General features: G+C 41.4%; 1 protein-coding gene across 2 annotated transcripts in view; it reads left to right on the plus strand.

Annotated features, from left to right (window-relative positions):
• Nucleotides 1-14,146, plus strand: part of LOC126400085 (neurogenic differentiation factor 2-like) — a 130,834-nt gene extending 116,688 nt beyond the window's left edge. Inside the window, exons 1-3 of one of the 2 annotated variants that reach the window (XM_050060542.1) lie at nt 10,212-10,343; nt 10,655-11,080; nt 12,790-14,146. In XM_050060542.1, the coding sequence (XP_049916499.1) occupies nt 12,803-13,876 (1,074 nt within the window). In that variant the 5' untranslated portion in view covers nt 10,212-10,343; nt 10,655-11,080; nt 12,790-12,802 and the 3' untranslated portion in view covers nt 13,877-14,146. Of the gene's footprint in view, nt 1-10,211; nt 10,344-10,654; nt 11,081-12,789 lie in introns of those variants that run through there. The other variant, XM_050060543.1, reaches the window with a different exon arrangement.
• The last annotated feature ends 8,770 nt before the right edge of the window (nt 14,147-22,916 follow it).

Raw genomic sequence — 22,916 nt, forward strand, 5'->3', positions numbered from 1 at the left:
AAAAGCTTCATTCTCATTAAAATCGATTACAAAAAGGTGTCTCCAGCTGCTAAAAAGCTACCTGTGTGATTGGGGCCTTAACTTTCGTTCTTGTCCTACTGCTTTTTCCCCTGACGCTGCCAAGCACCATTAAACTATAACCGTGACCGGCTGTGTATCATGTCGACATTTAATGTGGCTTTTTTGTCAGTGTCGGACTCCACAAGTCACTGCCCAAGCTCTGGATTTCAACGATTTTGGAGTGACACAGCAATAGCATTGACTTCATTCAGTTATACAAAAAAAGGACTGCTCCATCCCCAAGGCTGTGTCACATAAAAACAACTACATTATCAAGTTTTCTGATGCTACAGTCATGCACAGTATACTGACAAAAGATTCAGACCATGTGGGGCAAACAGAACTCCACCACTGACCCAAAATAACCTCATAAGACACCTTTAAAACACTCAAATTCATCAGATTTACTAACAAAAATCATGCAAACAAGACAATAAAATCCCAGGCTGAGTGGCAGCAGGAGCAGCAGTCCACACAGCAGAAGTCTCTCACCCCTGCTGCTGGCTCAGATGCTCCTGAGCACCTCCTCCCCATGCCAGGTGCAATGCACCTCGTTAGGCAATGCAGCACACCTGAGTAGATCTACAGAGGGAAGAGGGACAACCGCACAGAACACATACGGCCTAAACACATAGGGGTAGATTATAGGGGATGCAGGGGACACGTTCAGTGTTTGGAACTCGTACATTTGCCGCCTTAAATAATAAAAAACATGAGAATAGCAGACTTTTATGTTGACAAACTGCTAGAACATGACTCATAGAAACAACAATGCCTCCCTTAAAGTAGCTGATGGCAGTGTGCCACCTCAGAGGAGATGATTGCTATCTGCCATGAGACAGAAAGAAGATAACACAACTATGCACAGTTGAAGCAGGAAGCAGACATTTCCACCATAGATTGATGCAGCAAACACATAAATTGGTGCATAAATATTCACCAGAGCGCAGGAAATGAAGGGTTTGACGCTCAAAATTTCTTGGGAGACCCCCAGACCCCTTACGTAATATGTGTCCCCCCATGTGTTGAAACAAAATCTACACCTCTAGACATTGCTATGTATAAGTCAGAGACAGGAGTTGTGGGTAGTAGGGTGGTCAGCTGGCTGGCAGTTTTTCTCCAGGTTCTCCAGTTTCCTTTCGCAGTCTAAAGACAAGCAGGTCACGTGAACTGGGGACTATAAATTGTCCATAGATGTAAATGGGTATCTGATTGTCCGCCGACCTGTCAAGGGTGTACCCCACCTTTCACCAATGTCATTCAGGATAGGCTTCAGGCCCTGTGCGACTCTGAATAGAATATGCGGTTACAAATCAAATGGATGAGAAGAAGTTGTGCAATGGTGTGAGGGGCCCAACCTAAAGTTAAACGTTCAAAAAACGAAATAAATGGTCATCAATCTGAGGTCTGTTGGTGACCCCAGCCTTGCAAGAATCAACAGGTATTAACTTTGATTTTCAGTGACAGTGGACGCATCAAGTGAAGTATGTATGTTCAAGGTAGATGGAGTGGATAAAAACCATTATGTTATTGTTGTACAAGGCAACTGCTGAATCTATTATTCATTACGGCATCATAACATGTTGAGAGAAATCAAATCACAACTAGTAAACCTGATCAGAATAGGCTGGAGAAAATAGTTGGCGTGCTGCTCCCAACGTCTCTCCAGGAGACATGGATGAAGCAGGTCTTTAAAATTGCCTGTGATCATGTTGTAGGGACATAAATCTGTTTACACTGTCACGCTGTGGGGACTCACCTTCCCTTTGGGGACAAAATGAAAGTTCTTATAATGTACATCATTGACTCTGTAGGGTGAAGACTTGGATTAGGGTTAGGATACAATTAGGGTCAGATTGTGGTGGGTTAGGACTCCACCATGTTTTGTTTTGTCTCCATAATTCTGCTTAGTATGCCCCCCAGGGTTCAATACAAGGAAATGTACCTCTTACAGATGGATAGAAATGTCACAGCTGAAATGGGTTTTGCCTGTTTTCGCTGTCTAGTCTTATGGACATGTATGGAGGATTATTAAGAAAAAAAAAAGCGGACCAATAATGTATGGCGATAAATAAGTGAGGAGGCTAGCCCGCCAGGTGTGTAGCCAGTTTTGTGAAATAATTTGTTAAAAGCCATATGAACCACTTTGCATGCACTCTATATGTTACACAGCTAGCATGCTACCAACGTTAGCTAAATATACCATCGAACTTTTCACTTCACTTAAAATAACTGAATGACATAAAGTCTGTTTGCTTATTCATTTTTATGCTAACTTCCTGTGGCACACAGTGCATACAGTCTGTTTGAAATCGTCTGCAAAAGTTCAAAATTGTCAACATACTCGAGGCAAATGCTGGACCAAAGAAAAAATCTTTAATAACTCTCTGTGTTAAATAGCTAGCATGCTACCAAACTTTCCATTGAGAAAAAAATGTAGCCAAGATATAGAATTAGTTCAAAGAAATAGCCTGTTTGCTAATTTGTTTTTTATGCTAACTTCGCGTGGCACTCAGTGCATACAGTCTGTTTGAAATCGTCTGCAAGAGTTTACATTTTTCAACATATTCAAGGCAAATTCTGGAACAAAGAAAAAAAAACACGGAAGGAGAAGTTTCGTAAACACATCAGAGATCACAGTGGTACGGAGCTATGTGGAAACAAAGCATTAGGGTTAGGGTAAGTCTCCAGGGAAATGAGTGTAAGTCAATGTAGCGTCCTCTAAAGTGATGATGATACTTATCATGCTCAGGCCATAAGAGTTATTTCACACCCTGCCATTCCCTCCTTGCATGCATGCTCACTCTTGTTCTCTAGCTGTCATTTTCTGGGTCTGTCAATTGAGTCATCAGCTGATTTTACAATCAACCAATAGCACAGCGACACACGTTCTGTCAGCCTATCATCTTACTGCTCCTCGTTTTAAATATGGTTCTTTCTCTGCTGTAGTTCTTTCTTGCTGCCATCATGCGTGCCCTCCACCTCCCCACCACCACCTAGTCTTTACGAACTCATCAGCCCCATCTGCCTCAGCAGCCATCATCCTCAGAGTCATCAGCCACCACCACCACCAGTGTCTAAACTCCATGGGGGGATTTATCCTGCTGCAGCTCAGATGTTCTTCGGTCACAAAATATCTCCCCCTGGTTTCCAATCGCCAAAGACTTATTCCATATTAAATATTATCTTGACTTCATTCTTCTGTCTCTCCTGATTGAAATATTCTTGGTGTGAATTTTCTGGTGTATATTGATGAGTGTGTGTGTGTTACTGAACGTTAATTGTACATGTATACAGATATATTGTGTCTATATAAAGAGGCTGTGTGCTGTTATGTCACCTGTCTCATAAGACAACTTTCTCCTAAGGGAGACAATAAAGGCTAATCTTATCTTATGTACTGTAAATATATAAGAGGTAGTCAGTTGGGAAATTCATTGCCATGGCAACAAGTTTCTCTTCACAGTGTTGGCAGTCAGTAAGCATAGTGTGCATGCATGTGTTGGTGTGTATGAGTGCTGAAGTTCGAGGAGAGGCAGTTGAGGTAAGAGTACGAATTCATATGCAAATGTACAACAAAAAGAGACAGAGGGAGAGATGATGTTTGCTGCGTGTAAGTTAGCAGTGATGTACTGCTCTGATAAAGGGTATCAAATGATATCTGCTTTTAGTTTAGTATCAATATAACAGCAGATAATATGATGGAGGTGTCTGACCACATGTAGACACAAATAACTGCTTCATAGTGTTGTAAAAAAGTGTTGCATGGAGAGAGGAGGATGAGGTGGCGCGAGGATGGAGAGAGGAAAAGGAGGGGGAAAAACAGGCAAGTCCTCGTGGCTTAGTAAACACTTCCTCTCAGCTCTCATGCGGTTCGATAAGAGAAGCAGCACACCCTTCTGTACCCAGTGGGTCCCGTGTTTTGCGCCGCCCACAGGTTCACCCTGTACTGAAGTGAACTTGAAAAAGGCTCTGGATGTCTGCCAGCTCCCGGGAGAGTTGCTGCTGACAGCACACTCAGACCTGCTGTGGGAGGTCTTCGGATGAAAAGTAAAACTTCCACCTTGGAGAAATGAAAAAAACACACAGCGTGTCTGTGGCTCGGTTCACTTTCAGTTCAACTGTTGTCCTTGAGAAAAAAAACATATGGCCTGTTTATGAGCATTTGCAGCAGTATGTATCTCACCTGGCGGCACGGTGATGTGGTGGTTAGCACTGTTGCCTCACAGTAAGAGGGTTGCAGGTTCGATCCCGGGTGTGGGAGCCCTTCTGTGCGGAGATTGCAAGTTCTCCGATTTGATTTGGGTATAAAAAAGGAAACAAACATTCTGTGGGTCCACAAGTTTGAGACTTAGTTCTTTGGTTTCTGGCAGCGTGGGTTCTCTCCGGGCACTCCGGCTTCCTCCCACAGTCCACCGACATGCAGATTGGGGACTAGGTTAATTGATAACTCTAAATTGTCTGTAGGTGTGAATGTGAGCGTGAATGGTTGTCTGTCTCTATGTGTCAGCCCTGCGATAGTCTGGCGACCTGTCCAGGGTGTACCCTGCCTCTTGCCCCATGGCAGCTGGGATAGGCTCCAGCCCCCCCGTGACCCTCAAGAGGATGAAGCGGTGAGAAGATGAATGAATGTATCTCACCTGAAACAAGGTGCAACATGGAGGTTGAATGAGTGCACATAAATGCACAACATCCCATGTTACAATCAATCACTCAGACAGCATTAAAATGTCCAGAGACATAATCTATAGGATTACAGTATTATCATCACAAAAGATGACTGTAAAGTGTAATCCATCAGTAATGTGGTGAGCAATGCAGTCTGCCATGTGTCTTTTTTAACTCCACCACTAGGAGGCGACAACCTTTTCACAACAGTCCCTCATGACTGACTGCTGTATAAACAGTGGTGGAAGAAGTATTCAGATATTTCATTTAAAGGGCAAAACACCCATTTTCAAAAATTCAAACATGTTATTCCCATGGTCTAAGACAGTCCAAAAATATATGTAAACATGTACAACTCTATCCTAAATCCTAAAACTAGAGAATGAGACTCAAATTTGTGACGTCATCAAATATAAAGTCTAGAGCTGCTCCATAGACAATGAATGGTGAAAGATATTCTAGATGACACAGAGAGCACCGCGGGGAATGTTCTGAGTATATGGGTACATTTTCTGTTTCACGACTGAGAACACGACGATAGGAAAAAGGAAACAAACATTCTGTGGGTCCACAAGTTTGAGACTTAGTTCTTTGGTTTCTGGCTTTGAGAGAGTAGCTCATGTTCACAAATATTGATTGAACTTTCCTAGGCCATGGAAATAACATATTGGCATTCTTAATTGAGGTAGTAGTAGTAAAGTAGTGATACCACGGCGTAAAAAATACTCAATTACAAGTCCTGCATTCAAAATAGTGTTTGTGTCGAAATAGTAAAAGTGCTCATCATGTCATAGTCTGTGCCTTTCCTTCATTCCTTATGTATCACCTGTTTTCCCCCTTCCCTTCTGTTTCTTGTGGTTTCTTGTTTGTCTCTCTCTGGGTGTTTCTCAGAGTCAAGGAAGGATCCTCAAACGGCCAAATTTCAAGGAGGCTACGTCATCGACCCCCGCGGAAAGACTGATCCAATGTCAAGATCCTTTTGGATCTCACAGAGGCAGGGTTAGCAGGGCAGTATCGTGTACAATCAGCCCTGTTTCAGATGATACATACTTGACCCACACATAAAATAAGGCATCACAGCATGAGTTCAACAACATTACAGAGTGCCAAAATCATCACAGTACTCTGAAACCTCCTCAGTTCGCTGAGTGACGTCCACCTGGGGACACTTGTTAGTCTGTTCCAATGTGTGTTCACTGAATGCTGGGGAGGACTCTTGCCTTGCCTCTGCAGGAGCCTATCTTGAAGGGACTTCCTACCAAGGAAGGATCCTATATTGATCCTTGTCTGGGCGTTGCTCTCATCAGTCATGCTGCCAACCTGCCAGCTCACCTGAAGGCCATCCACTAATCAACCCCAGCAGTACAAATACCTCTGCTCTGTAGTCCAGTCTCTGCCATATTGTTCACTCTACCTCGTGGTACGAACTACAGCCTACTTGTTGCTTATTGCTATTTTTCCTTGTTTTTCTTTTTTGCCTAAACCTTGTTCCTCTGTGCCTCAGATCCACACTCACCGATCACCAGCCTGCCAGCCTCTCTCCAGCCCTGCTCAGCCTGCCAGCCCTGTTTCTCCAGAGAACCTAATACATTTTGTATTATTAGTGTAAACTGGCAAAGTAACTAGTAACTAAAGTTTTCAAATTAGTATCATTAAATGGAAATACTCAAGTAGTGTACTTGAGTAAATGTACTGAGTTTCCACACTTGATATTAAACAGTATTTAAAAAAACAAAACAAAAGCAATGAAACAACAGGTATATAGACTTTGTAAAAGTTCATGATCAGAATATACACAGGATGAGCAAGTGTAAATATTACTGAGGATATATCAGACAAGTCTCATTTTATTTATTTATTTTATTTTTTATTATTTTTTTATAACACATTTGATTGAGTTAAAACGTGAACAATTCAGATAATTCAAACCAGTAAGAAAAATGTATAATAATGATAATAGAAAATACGCACTGGCATTTAGTAAACATTCTCATTTTGCATTTAATTGAGACAGGCCTAACAGTTCAGATAGAAATATATATTATTACTCTCAAAGGTCTACAGATAATCCATTTAACAGATACAGGCACTGAGCTTAAAACAACTTTGGAAGATGAACCTATTTATCCATTGTTGTCACACACCCTCCGCCAAGGAGGTTATGTTTTCGCCGGTGTTGGTCTGTTTGTCTGTTTGTTTGTCTGCAAAATAACTCAAAAAGTTATGAATGGGTTTTGATGAAATTTTCAGGAAAGGTGGATAATGGGACAAGGAACAGATGATAAAATTTTGGTGGTGATCGGTTGAAGCAAAGTGAATAAAATAATAAAGTCTGTCGTCTGACAGCCTCAGCAGCAATTCCAATTTCTAAAGACGGTGAAAATAGCGCCATCTTGTGGCCGGAAAGCACATCTTGTTCTACTTGCTAAATATTGTTGTAATTCTAAAGTTGAAATTAATGTTCTGTGTTGGAAAAAAAACAAAGTGAAAAATACAAAAAAACACATTATATTCTGTGTTGGTACAAAATAAAAACGAAACTAGAAAAGCACTCAGAGAGTGCAGACCTCCGCCAAGTAGGTGATATTCCCTCCCCCTCTGCATCAGATTTTGCAGCCTGCATCACAATTAGGTTATTTGCATCACTATCACTATTAGGTTATATATGCCTTCACCATGGAGACACTGTGGTGTATTCATTTCATTTTATTTTGTACCAACACAGAATATAATATTTTTTTGGTATTTTTCACTTTCTTTTTTCCAACACAGAACATTAATTTCTACGGAAGACGAGAATGGCCATGTATAATTAGAAGTGTGACTAATGATAACAGCAGCAGCAGGAGACATCTAGCAGGACCACAGCAGCTCTTGTAGGCTGAAATCAAGACGATCACATTAACCAGTGGGCAATCATCAGACTTGACAATTATCACGGGAAAACAATCTTTGTTATATCGAGATAACGAGATAATTAATTCGTTATCACGAGAAAACAATCTTTGTTATATCGAGATAACAAAATAATAAGTCGTTATCACGAGATAACAGTGCAAAAAAAAAAAATACATGGCCGTTCTCGTCTTCCGTAAATTTCAACTTTAGAATTACAGCAATATTTAGCAAGTAGAACAAGATGTGCTTTCTGGTCACCAGATGGCGCTATTTTCACCATCTTAATTGCTGTAGAGGCTGTCAGACCATAGAATTTATTTATTATTTTATCCACTTTGCTTCAGCCGATCACCACCAAAATTTTATCATCTGCTCCTTGTCCCATTATCCACCTTTCCTGAAAAAGTTCAGAACTTTTTGAGTTATTTTGCAGACAAACAAACAAACAAACAAACAAACAAACAAACAGACAGACAAACAAACAGACCAACGCCGGCGAAAACATAACCTCCTTGGCGGAGGTAATGAATACACCACAGTGTCTCCATGGTGAAGGCGTATAACCTAATAGTGATAGTGATGCAAATAACCTAATTGTGATGCAGGCTGCAAAATCTGAGTGCTTTTGTAATTACTAGAAAGTTATCATTATATTATTGGCAAAACAATATCTGCATCACATTTCTGGGGAACAGTGAGCTATATAGTTTAACTACATTTTGTAGCTTGCTACTACATTCACATTTGCATAGAAGTAGTTAGATTACTTTTTTGCCGTTATGTGTGTGTGTATGTAGTTATCTACTGTAACTGCAAACATATATGGCCCATCAAAGACAAGGAATGATTTTTTTTTCTACTTTACCATTGCATCTCGACTGTAATTGAACGCCCTTTGACCACAATTAGCCATAACTACTGATTATTGCTGTTTATTGACAAATGTTCAGACAAGTTGTTGCATGCTATTTTAGAAGTTACCTGCTTTGGTGCAATACCCCCACTTGGATGGCAGGTGTCTCACTAATGGACATTATATACAAAACCGAAGTTTCAAACAAAACTTTCCCATGAACAGTGGGGTATTGTATTATTTTGGTTTGTGTCTTGTGAACAAGTGGGCATTTCTTTCAATACACTCAAGTAAGAGGCATTTTTTGCTGTTGTGTGACTTTTTTTTTAATTAATTGGATTTTTTTTAACAAAGTAGTTTGAACTACTTTTTCTAAGTAGCTTTATACATTTTTTAATTTCTTTTTGTGAAAATTCTATGTAAAAGTCCACATTTCTAATGTCACAAATCCTCAACAGACTATATTACATTTTACTTCATACTTGTGCTTACCTGTTGGCACAATGTAGATCAACCTTACTCACTATAATAACCATATTCCATAACCATATTATTATTCATAAAATTTGTCTTTAAAGGGTCTTAAAAAGCGTTAAATCTAACTGTCTGATACCTGTAGACACCCTGGTGTAGTTCACTCCATATCCACTTATACACTGAGCAAAAGAGTGACATCACTCTCCATCATTTTTCCCCAAGACCCGCACTAACCTCTTATCGCCACTAGATGTCACCCACACTTAGTTTGAGAAAGCCCATAAACCAGAGCTCTGCTCCTGTGAGAGCTCAACCATACACCTCACTCACAATGTACAGGGCACATTATTATTATCTCAGTGTTAGATATGGAATCAAAGACGAAGCAAGTATGACATACATTTTAAATTTCATACTTGATTTGCACCTTAAAACTCATCTTGACCTCAACATGCTTTGCTTTAAATTAAGCCAATCAAATCCAATGTGGGTAAAACAATACAACAAACCAGACTCTCATATAGGCCCTGGTTTTAATCTTAATTAATCTTTCATCAATGATTGGTATTAATAATACAGAATATACAACATGATAAAGAAAGCATCAAAATGACAAAACTAAATCATTATATTCAAATCATTTTATTGGGGAACAGATTCACGTCTTCAGCCCCTCATTTGACGGGTATATTTTTTAGTAATGACATACTGTATGAAATAAAGTGCCAGCTTTTTTGGTTAGTATTGTGTTTATATTATATTAGACTTAGAAATGAAGACATGCCTCTAATAATAGATGAATAAACATGAACCTTTATCAAATCAGAATTTGTTTTGTTGAACAAATAAGCTGAATTAATCATATTTAATGTTCATTCTTTGCATTTGTGTCCCTCAGGCTGCTGACACATGAGCACCATGTTGGGCTCTGACCCTATAAGTCTCCACCTGGACAACCATGACCATAAATACATAGATCTATAATCAATCAAACAGTTTGGGTTGTTTCAGTGAAAATGTAACAGGAGCCAATAAACATACTCCACCAACATCATGGTGATGATAAGCCTACCCCCTTTCTCCTTTTTCTCCATTCTTATTTCCTCCCTCTCTCCCTCTCTTGTCCTGCCCCATCTTCTGGCCCCTGTGCGCAATCTGTGCCTCTGCCACCTTTGGCACCAGCCCGCCCACCGGCACCTGTGCCAAGCCTGGCAACCCAAACCAAGACGCTCTGCTTGGCTCAGTTCAATTGACTCGTTTAGGCAATTGCACCCTGACTCTGATCTTTATGGCGGGTCCCTTATTTATCCCAGGCCTTTGTGTGAAGGCAGTTCTCTGGAAACTCTGCTTATGATATTTCTATAGGGATCTAATTGTTCCTATTGGGGTGATTATTATAATTGTATCATTAAAATATTCAATACATTTCCCCACAGGGCTCATGCGGATTATTTGTAGCGTTTCCTTATCCAGCAAAATCATTAATAATCCTCCAACAATTCAATATTATTTAATGATATCAGTGTAAAATTGGTCATAATAGGATTGCTATAATTATTTCTCGTAAGGGGATTGTTTTCCTAAACCTCCTATATGAGATTAACCCCGTTTTCTCCCAAAGATGGAGGCTAACAGAAGCTGTTTGAATCCAGTGCGTTTTTTTGTGCCATTCACTCCTTATTCCATTTTCTCTTTCAGCTCAGTGACAGATGGCGAGTCCCTCTCCCCCAGGGGAAGCCAGTCTCTGTGAATGCGGCCGCATGTCAATCACCGGCTCTCATGTGATGGCTCTTGCCAATGACGTGCCAGCCATATGGGCCTGGCATCAGAGCTGGTATGTAACCCACCCAGTCCTGCCTCTGAGGTGCCACACGGATCCCTCCACGCGTTTGGGCTGGGGATAGCAGCAGCAGCAGCAGCAGCAGTGAGCAGCAGTGAGCAGTGAGCAGCAGCATCAGCAGCAGACAGAGAGACGGCAAGGAGAGAGGAGAGAAAGGTGTGAGAGCTGAACACAGCGCGTCGCCTGCACAAGCATCCGTGCAGGGCGTGTGGATGTGATGCCCACCCGGAGAGAGATGGTGTAAACAAACCCGCTTTGCCCCGTCACTGAGCTCCACCACGGAGGTAGGTTGCACATTTCTGAGCAGATATGAAGCCATCAGATATGGATAAAGATTTGTCTTTGTGTGTTAATGCGTTGTGAGGGAGGAATTACAGTGGAAGAGTATTTATCCAAATATTTTCTCGCGTCTTTTTTTACGCATGCGACGTGATCAGGCAGCTTTTAATCTCTTCCTCGGGCTCTTATCTCTGCTATTATCGAAGATTTTGCTCTAACTAGGTTTAATTTGATAGATTTTGTTTAAATAAATGTGCAAATTCACATTTATCCTAAAGCAATAAGCAACTTAGGCACCTTTGCTTTCATAATTTGCGTTATATTGCGTTAGAAAATGCGCACTGGAGAGTGTATTCTGATATATTTCATTAAAAAAATCGTAGAATAGAAACCCTAACACTGTGTGTGTGTGTGTGTGTGTGTGTGTGTGTGTGTGTGTGTGTGTGTGTGTGTTCGTTCCCGCACGACGCGCGTCAGAGCACTGTGGGGGTAGAATTCTCTATAGAGATGCACAGGCTAATTGACAAGGTATTGGTTGGCATTAATTACATTGTGCTTACAAGATTAGGAAAAAAATAACGTCCTTCGGCTCCACGCGCACAGCTGAGCTCAGAGTCCGTGAAGATTTGGGGATGTTGCAGCTTTTTATTAAATCATGCTTTAATAAATAACTTGTCTGTTTAGGCTGAATTATTGGTCAGTGTGAAACCATGGAAAATGTCTCCATAAAGTAAGAATTCAAACGGATTGTGATGATCAGATATGACATTTAAAACAGCTTTGATTAATATGGAACTCGCTTTTTGAATTACAGAAAAGAAACGCGTCTGTGAAATTAAAAAAAAGACAGTCTAGATTATTATCTAAATCTCATTACATCGCTTTTCTTCCAGGCATGACGGACTAAAATTAACCAAAAAAATGTCAGATACTGTTTTTTTATGTGGCCTCCTGTGCTGCCTCATGACCCTGCATAGTCTCAGCTCTTAAAGGCGCATTTAAATATCATTATTATAATTTAACTTTCTGGAAAATCTCCGAATATTTACGCAGAATTGTGCGTATTTTTCAATCTCAGAAATCTTCTCATGTTGGTCTGTTTTTGGACCGGATTGCATAAAAACCTGTTAATTCACAGACATGACATTTTTGGGGACCCTGCGGTCCGGTGTGGCCCCTACTGTGCTGGAATTCCTCCAGGTTGGTAATTTATAGGATGGAGGAGGGACCCGCACCCTTAATGCGTCCCTGGGGTGCTGCTGGAGCAGGCCAGCACCGCTCCCTGTGCCGGGCTGCTGGAGGGCACAGACCGAGGCATGTGTGGAGGCCGAGGGGGCGGCCCGCACTGTTGCTTTGTGCCACTAAAATCATAGGATTATATATATATAAAAAATAAAGTGTCTTCATTAATTTGTGGGATATTGCTTAACAAAATAAAATCAGACAGATGATTGGTGTTTCAAGGCCCAGTTTTCCCAGCTAAGCCTCACAGGCTGTTAACTGGATTCATGTCAGAATAAACATGCAAACTGCATTTATAAAGCACACACCGTTTCATTGGTGTATGAAATATTCACGGAGTATTAATGGCAGTGTATTTAGCCCTGGGTGAGTGACGTATGCAGCCTTCGGGCTTGTAGGAGCTCACTGAAGCTCTGACAGCTCTGACAAGGTGCAAAGAGTCCAGGTAACGTGTCCACTGTGTCTCCTGCAGGTTGTTTGCCACGATGTTGAGCCGCCTGTTCAGTGAGGTCCTGCCGGACGTCCAGAGGCTCGCGGCTGACTGGGTGGAGGACAACGAGAACGACGACTGCAAGGACAAGGCCGAAGAGCACGAGCCCTGTCACCTCGGGGACGACGACCTGGACGAGCCGCTGGAAGGCAGCAGCCGAGCTGAGTCCGAGATGGCCGGCGACGACGATGAGGATGATGAGGCCGAGGAGGAGGAGGGCGACGACGAGAACAGCGGAGACAAACCCAAGAAGCGCGGCCCAAAGAAGCGCAAGATGACGGCGGCGCGCGTGGAGCGCTCCAAGGTGCGTCGGATGAAGGCGAACGCGCGGGAGCGCACGCGCATGCACGACTTGAATTCCGCGCTGGACAATCTGCGCAAAGTGGTGCCATGCTACTCCAAAACCCAAAAACTCTCCAAGATAGAGACGCTGAGGCTGGCCAAGAATTACATACTGGCCCTTGGGGAGATTTTACGCAACGGGAAGCGGCCAGATGTGGTGACCTACGTGCAGATGTTGTGTAAAGGCCTGTCCCAGCCCACTACCAACCTGGTGGCAGGCTGCCTGCAGCTCAACACCAGGAACTTCCTGACTGAACCGTGCTCAGATGGAGCCCGCTTCCACATGCCCAGCTCTCCTTTCTCCGTCCATCCCTACTCCTACCGGTGTTCCCGCATCTCCAGCCCGCACTACCAGCCCGGCAGCGGGGCGCTTAACTTGCGGGGCCACTCCTACGGTTCTGGGTACGAAGCCGTGTACCAGCCGGGCGGGACGTCCCCTGACTATAGCAGCCCGGACTACGAGGCCGCGCACAGCCCGCCTGTCTGCCTGAACGGCGGACTGTCCGGGAGACAGCAGGAGTCCTCAGAGACAGACAGGAACTATCATTACTCTATGCATTACTCCGGACTGACCACGTCTCGGCCCGGCCACAGCATACCTTTTGGGCCCTCGGGAGCGCGCAGTGGCGGTGCGCACTCGGAAAACATTCCACCTTTCCACGACGTGCACTTGCACCACGACAGGGCGCCTCCATACGAGGACCTCAATGCTTTTTTCCACAACTGAGCCCTTACAATCAGTGACCCTTTAAAGACAATCCTATGACGTGTAATATTGTTTGGGAACCAAGAGAAGCTTCTGGAAGGATGCGGCAGAAAGAGTCCTCTGATTACCTTCTGTATTCTACTGATGTCATCCCTATACTGTTGTACATCCTATCGAAGTGTGTCCAGTAATATCCTGTATGCAGAATGAGTGCAATTGACATAAAAGATGTATAGGCCTAAACATGTTATGACACAAACAACAGAAATAAAAAATGTTTTATAACTGTCTGACATGATCCAACAGCTCTTCTTCTCAGCATCAGGGGGTGTGTGGATGTGGAGGCCTGCAGCCGTGGCTCTGGCGTCTTCAATAAATAAACTTAGATTAAACAATATATACATATAAAAATAAAACCTGGGTTTAAAAAACGCGTCCACACAAATTTTAAAAACGTGACTGAAATAATGTGATTTGGATTTTTGTTTTTATAGGCATGTCAAAATAATCTTAAGATTTTCCTTTAAAAAAAAACAACATTTAATCGTTTTCAAAGGGTTTAGCTTTTAAGGTTGTGCAGGCTTTAGTATTAATATGACATAAATGTATATAAAAGTGATTTTGCTGAGCTTGGTTTTCTGATAAAGATATTTAAATTAAATCTAAAATGTACCACATAACATAAATGTGAAATCCTGACCTTAATTCTAGCAATGCAAATTAAACATTTATAGGCTTAAACTATATAAAATTAAAAGGTCACAGTCATGGATGCCAGGTGGAGGCACAATACACACAATATTATATCATTTTAAATATATATTTGGGTGTAAATTAGCCTTTGGTATTTAAAATCTCTGAATAATAGGACAAATAAACACTGGTGGACAAAAATATGACAGTGTAGGCCTGCTGTGTCATCCAAAAACTGGAGTTATTAATTAAATAAATCAAGGAAACTCTTGATATTTATACAGAAATCAATTAAATATGTTAAAGAAATTGACGTACCTGGCAAAAAGGACACAAAAAATGAAATCAAAGCCTGTGATGAAAGAACCAGTGTGTATTTTTAGATGACGTTTTGTTTGCATCTCACTGAGGTGGACTTAATCATAACAAATGTGCAAAATATTTGTTTCCTCTGGCATCACTTTGCCGTGAAAGTACTGAAATAGTGAGATTTAGATGCAGATCATTCAACTGTTGGTCATGCACAGCAACGTGGGAATACATACACATGCTTTTTAATAAAGAACAAACTATGGTCATGTAAAGTATATCTGTAGATCTGTTTATGAGCAAGCTGCTACTAAGGAAGTGAAATATTTTATGTTTAGTTTTCTAGTTTAACAGAATGCATCAGAGCCACTCACACACTCAAGAAAACAACTGAATGTAGCAGCTGACCAGCTCATCACATGATTTCAAACTCTTTAAATCCAGTTAAGACGTAGAAAGACATAAAAGCAATTAGACATTTTCCCCATTTGTTTCCTTTGACTCTCAGCTTTCAGTACATTCAGTAGAGTAATAGGTGTGTTACGGGAGCAAAGGGCCTCAGCCACCAACAATACACACTTGACACACACAGGACATTTGTGTAGCTGCTCTGCACAGTGAGAGTGGACGTGGGCCTGTCACACCATCATCAAACCAGGCACCTGTCAGACTTCCCAGGTGAGTATAAATAATAGTTATCTTGTCAACAAGTCACATATTGATTTAATAAAATATTAGCAAATGAAGGATTGCTTTATAAATATTCTAGTTTCCTCCTGCTTAAATGTTTTAGTTTAAAAAAAGCTGTGTCTATATTTAATATTTTAGATACAAAAAAATCTATTTTAATTTCAATATTTGCCACTTTGAGTTTACACTGGTGAGGTCACATTACTGGTGATTTCTCAGATCACTAGTGGGAGCAGGCTCCATCTTTGGACCGCTGCCCTGGGTCCCATATGTTGCTGCGGACGTCCAGGGGAAATCAGCACCGGGCACCGCGGGGTGGAAACTGTCCCATCCAGCACTGACCCCGGCACAAAACAGGAACAGAGGAGATGTAAGCAGATTCTGCTGCTTCTGCCACACTGATACAAATATCTATTTATTACACCCGTAATATTTTCATTTATTTATTCTTTAAACATTTTTAATTTGACTTCATTGTTGCCTAAAAGGCCCATCTGACTCACCACATCAGTGGAAGTGTTGGGCAGGTGCAAAATCAGGTGAGTCAATGGCCCGTTGGTTTGAAATGAAGAAGCCCAGGGATGGCATCATGCACACTCACACACACACACACACACACACACACACACACACACACACACACACACACACACACACACCTCACAGTCCAAATGGTTATCAGCAAAAATAAATAAACAGACAAATAAACAAATTTGAAAGCCTGGTGTAATAATTGGAGAGGCTGTGAGTGTAGTGTTCGAGGGCACACAAGCAAAAAATATATATTCTATCAGCTCATATTTTTAACTGATCTCAAAAATAATAGGTTTGCTTTCTCTAACATCAACAGGATGTCCTTCAACTGTTTAATATTGGAAGGGTAAATTAAATCAAAAGGTTTCAAGTGCAAAAATTAGCATCTTGACTATATGCTAATTTAATTTTAACAATAATTTAGAGGGAATTAATAATTTATTTACACCACCAGTTTTTAAAAGGTGATTTTTTTCTAGTTATGGAGGCCACAGGTTGGTAAAATTAAAGTTTTGAAAATAAACTTAAGTTTACATTTCTTTCCTCATATGGTGGGCATGCATTTACTTTAAAAAAAATGACATCATCCATTTACCAAAAACAGCATGACTCATAAAAAGCAAACGAAAAATCCACTTGTATGAGTGGCTGGTGCAGATATTTGAATATTTAAACCTCTTGGTGCAAGATTAAAATGAGGTCCCTATATGATCAGCTTCTCTTTTTTCCCAGCATCCCCTCTGTTTCATGTTCAGTCCAGTATTTCCAGTGCTGTGTGAAGGGCAGGCCTCGGAGGACAAGGTGAGAGACACCTTTCTGATTTGACTTTCCGCTCTAAACCTCTCAGTTAGTTTTTTTTTTTTTTTTTTTTTTGCTGGTGATGAGGAGGGGCGGCGGCTGGCAGAGGATTTGATGGCGGCGCGCGGTGCCAAGTCGCTAAATGTCTGAGCACCAGTAAAGCCAGAGACCAGTAAAGCCCACCATCACCAACCTCCGGTGCCAGCTGCGCCACGTGGCAGCCAGGCGGCCCCTGCCAAAGTGGCCCTTGTGGGAGGGACCCAGTATTTCTTTCCTAATTCACTCAGCATCTGTTCATTATTCTCCGCCGTTAAAGGAGGCTGAGTGTCCACGCGCGGCCCCGGACAAAAAGAGGAGGACTTTTTTCCTTTTTTTTTCTGGTCACGCACTTTTGCACGAGACTGCAGAGAAACTAATGGCATACTTCCGCGTCTTAAACTCACCTGTGGGTCCAGACTCAGCTAGAGAATCCAATTTAACCCAATTAATTATGCGTAAAAGTCACTATTGCTTTTAATATTATTATTATTACATGAATAAAAAACGCAAAAACATGCATTAAAGTGAATTAACACTGCGTGAATCTCTGGCTTAACGAATTATTTTATTAATTTCTTACACACCTCCCAAGTGGGCGCACAGCATCATAATATAACGCTTATTCTAAATATCTATGGCAAATTGGGTTTAACTGACGTAACCAAAGCCCATAAAATCAATTAATTGGGATCCCATTCAAGCGTAATTGTCCGAGTGAGTGTTTATAAAATACCGTGCAATTACTGTAATTAAATAATCTCCGTTCAACTGCTTTAAAAAGCATCAACTGATCCGCTGAAATCGCAGCAGCAACACTGGAAACACACGACACACAAAGTAGGCCCAGGCCTCAGTACACACAAATCTCCATCTGGAGAGTTTGACTCCCATTTATCAGATTAGGTTAACATTTATCGGATTAATTATTTTGGGATTAATCTGGAGAAGAAAAAAATATTTCACGGGACTAATCAGAGTCATAATTATAACACAGGGGGGGGGAGGAAGGAACCGGAAATAAAGCAGAATGAAAACAGCAATTTGGATATTAGAGGATGATGACACAGTCCTAGCAGGGTGTGTGTGTGGGTGTGTGTGGGTGTGCAGGCAAGGGCTGTAGGTTTCATTTCAACATTAGATATGAAGTAAAATTTTGAGCATGCAACACTGTATTTTCTGCATTCTGCTGAATTTTTATCCAATTTATAGATTAGATATCTTTAATTCTGTCAAAATAAAAGCCCTCTACTACTTTAATACTTTGATTTGATGACACACATGCACCCATTTTCAATACTGAAGTGTGTGTGTGTTCCCTGCACCCTCCCTTAAATCAGCACTTATGTGTGTGTGACAGGAGAAACCTCCATGATGTATATGCAACATGTTTTAGGTGTCACACACTCCCCGTTTCCCCCCCCACACACACACACCAGTTGAAGAGAGGTCAGTAAAAACAAAAACCACCACTTAGACGAGCTTGTACGGGGTGCACAGGAGGCTAAATTTGGGAGTCACCTCCACGGCAATGGACATCGGGTGCCACTGCATCATGCTCACCCACCCTCCCACCATCGCTGCCACCCTGCCAGCCTGAGCGCCACGCCCCGACTCTGTGAGGAGAGATGGAGCTGGCATAGGGCGAAATTCCACTGCATCTGTGGAACAATGGTAGAGTGTGTGTGTGTGTGTGTGTGTGTGTGTGTGTGTGTACTCCCTCAATGCCCGTCCCTTCTTGTGGCTCTTTGTGTGTTACAAGGGGATAAAAAACACGCAGAAGGTGTGAAAGTATCAGACCTCACTGTGGGTTTTTGCACACACACACACACACACACGCTGAAACACACTGAAACCACTCACAGACTTGCTGTCGAGTATAAAAGCACACATGAGCCCATGAGTGAGGATTTGTCATGTTTGATGTGTGTGTTTGCCCCAAGTGTGTGTGTGCAGTGTACAGTCTGTGTTGTGCATGGTAGGGTATAGAGGTTGTTGTCACTCTGCACAGATGGTGGGAGTGTTTTTTATTTATTTATTTTTTTGGGGAGGTGGGGGGGGAGAGTGTGAGGAAACGAGGAGGGGAGGGAGGTGGAGGAAAAGGGAAAGGAGAGGCGAGGCGAGGAGGAGGGTTGCGTCTCTGATGCTGCCATGCCACGGTCACGCGGGCAGCAGTAATTGGCCTCCATATTGAGGGGTTTTGCGGTGCTGCGGGGTGGGCAAACTCCCAGCTGGACCTGTCAGATGGTATTCAATCCAGCTCATTGCCCTCGCTCCTCTGCTCCTTTCTCCTCTCTTTCCCTCTGTCTCCTCTCCTTCTCTGGCATGTTCGCTTCTTTTTGTTCCCCTGCAACCCCCCCCTTCATCCTTACACTCTCTGCTTCATCCCACACAGAAACTTACTCCCTCTTTCTTCCATCACACACACCCATCACTTATCTCTCTTCTCACACAGCACTTCTTCTTTTTCTACTTTTTTTTTTTTTTTTTTTTACAATCCCAGCATATCACTTTTTTTCCTCACCTTTCTCTTCTCTTTACTTTCTTCTCTCCAGTTTTTCTCACTCATGGCACATGGTCACTTTCTATCTAACACGTTCAACTTCTTAAAGTACATCACACCCTCGCCTGGCTCCGCCATCGCCGGTCACCCACATGCACACACATACACACACATACACACTGTCTTCACATAAACACACCCCAGAGACACACAGAACATTCCCACCCCTGCAATTGTGTGTGTGTGTGCGTGTGTGTGTGTCTGCCATCTTAGAGTAAGTTTGACTGAAGTCACACTGCAGTCCAAGAACTGTTGTATAGCATAGTGTGGTAGAGACGTCTCGCCAGATGTGGATGCAGGTCAAGTTAGAGGTCAGGAGAAACAGCTGGATGGCTCGCCAATTTTTTTTTTTTTGCGTGTAAGTATTTCTAACATGCTATAACTGGCATATATGTTCATGTATGTCTCTGTCTCGGTCGCCATATACTGTATTAGTCATGTACAGTCGATTCCCAGGCTCGCTGCCAAGTGTGGTGTTATCGGGACATATGGATGATAGTACGGACGGGCTGATTCTCAAAGGTGAAGCGCAGAGGTGGTAGCAGTAAGGTTAGAGAGGCGATTTGGTCACCGTGGGTTTAAATCTCCTCCCAGCTGAGAAAATGTGGGAAAGTGAAAGAGGAACATTTTCTCTGAATCCTTTAAAAGCATCAAAGTGCCCCAAAGCTTCTAGATTTGACCTCAGCTGCTACTGCATTGAACACAGTGATGTCCAAGATATAAGACAGAACTTTATTTATCCTGAGGGAAATTGTAAGGTGCAAAAAATACAGCTAGCTAATGGTCCAGTGAATCTAACTCCTGTGTCATATATTAAAAGTATACCTTCATGGATTCGGTGGAACTTTCTTATTTCAAGGTCAAAAGCAAATCAACATTTTACAGTGACATGGTCTGAGTGAAATGATGTTAATATTGGAGGGTCTGTGTACACCTATCTAACATATTTGGTGTCTTTTCCAAATTTTTTGGGGTCAATCTTTTCAATAAAACACATTCAAAGAGGATAATCTGATGTATTGTGCCTGTATTTGAAGCACTACTACCCAACAACCATTTTTGTTTGGCCAAATTTTCCACTGACAGTTTGTGCCACACTGCTCCTATGGGTGTATCTGCATCTAAAGTGGGTATAAATTATTCTGTATGTCTTTCATATCTATTACGTCATCATTCATTGTAAGTTTGAGCGTGATGTGGGGGACTGTTGTGCAGAAGGGGTGAAGGGTCTGGTGGACGTGGAGATAGAGAGTGTGTGTGAGCTGACTGGTTCTATCAGCAACTATCCTATTAGCATCTTTACTCTTATTGTCATCATCTTATTTTTTTTCATTCACTTTAAACAATTTATTTAAATTTTTGGAAATTGCAAAAGCAATATGGAATTCTGTGTGGCATGATGATGTACCAGAAAAAGATGTCCTGCACATCTTAGATGGGATGTAACAGGAAACACATATTTGTTACGGTGAAAAACATTATGGGAAATCAGTGGTGATTGTGTTTTATGGGTCCAGTCTGTGGTCCCAGGTCAGAACTTTAACTCTTGGTACCAGGTGGCAAATTCTAGTTTAGTATTATGAAAAGCTCTTTATCTCTAGGTGATATCTCAACATAATAACCCTTCCCAATTGGCAGCTTAGTCAAAGATACCATCCTTCAATGGCACCAACAGTCAAACCAAAGAATGACAAAGCTGAGGCATGTTCCAGGTTTGGTCTCATTTAAGGTCTCAGTCTGAGTGCTGAGTACAAACTTGTATGTGCAGAAAACTGAATGATAATATGCTTTATAACCTAATTTCACTGACGTCTCTGACTTTGTTTGGATTCAAAAAAGGTCATTTTGGGGTACAGGTACCCCTTAAGGTCATATCTGATGGTTGTATGTGAAAGAACATCCTAAAAAACTAATGTTTAAACATACAGTAAATTAGATTAAAATGTCATGTTCAGAAGAAGAGATATGCACCTCTTTGTGTGATGCTGTGACATAATGGCATATGCAGTAAGCCATATATAATGGTATACCTTTAATATGTTATTTGGGTGTCACAAGAGATCACAAAAAGCCTTGAGTGATCACTATTGCAGTGTTCCCTGGGTCACTGGACTATTACAGACAGGTGCAATACAATATACAATATATATAATGTCAAAAACAGGTAACCAGTGTGGATGATAAATAAAGAGAGGGTGCTTATTAGTATTTTTTACAGTGTAAAAACTGAGGTAGTTGGTGTGAGAGGCTTCATGTGTCAGTTGTGTGGTTATATGTAGCAGCAGAGCTCACCAAGATTAGTCCAGACTGACGTGAAGCATTTGGAGACAAACCCCAAATAATAATTTCAAATTTAACATCCACAATTTACAGTGAGACTAACAAAATTATTACTGGATGTTAGGCCTGGGCCATATGTTGAAAATAGAACATCGCAATATTTTGACCACACCTCAAAATTGCTATCACAACCATATTGTAAGGTTGGTGCTTTCACAAAATATTTATACAATGAGTTTTTTGATAATTATGGTAATAAATAATGTGGATATAATGACTAAGTGGGTAAAAGCAAATAAAAGATTAGCTAGAACTTGAAAGATTGTCTCCCACTGTCGTCCCTGGGCCAACGAGCTGAAATCATTATCTTATTTGAACAACTTTAAACATTTATTTTCCAGAACAGGTTAATCTGTGATATGCAGGAGATTATTAGAGAGATGTTTCGCATGTTTAGAGAAAAACAGTTTGTTGATATTTGGTATAAACCAAAACTACGAACTTATTGTCTCATTAGAAACAGCTATAGTGTGTAACCTTACGTGAAGTATAATCTAAACAAAAGACAAAGATCCCTGTGTGCACAGTGGCACTCAGGAATGTTACCATCAGCCTTAGAGACTGGAAGGTTTAACACCACCACAGAGAAGGACAGAGTATGAGGTTCACTTCTTGTTTTACTGTCCTGTATATGAAGACATAAGGGATGTACTTCTTAAATTATCTCAACTGATTATGATGAAAGTCATGATCAATCTGCTGCTGTTAGCTGTAAACAAATACAGTTACTTTTTCACATGAAGGTAAAATGCCTTAGACACACAGTAGGAGCGCTGCGTTCACAGGTTTTGTGTCTTTATGCTCTGACTCCCAGATGAGTTTCCTCGCAGGAATTTGATGGAGGGGAGAAGTGAAGAGAAATGAAGACAGGATACAAGCTGTCTCTCAAGTCGTGTTTCTTCAACTCTAATATTCCTCTGTTTGCTCTCACTTTGCACATGAACTCTTAAACGTTGTTACATGTTTTCTGGGTTGAACATTTCCACGCAATGAGACATTATAGTTACTTAATTTAATTTTTTTCACTCAATGTAGTTAAAGTAGAACATTTCAATGTAGCTATGGAAATGGCAAGTGATTCAGGAAATACGCCTGCGT

This window comes from Epinephelus moara, chromosome 13 (genome assembly GCF_006386435.1).
Source record: "Epinephelus moara isolate mb chromosome 13, YSFRI_EMoa_1.0, whole genome shotgun sequence".
Classification (NCBI taxonomy): domain Eukaryota; kingdom Metazoa; phylum Chordata; class Actinopteri; order Perciformes; family Serranidae; genus Epinephelus; species Epinephelus moara.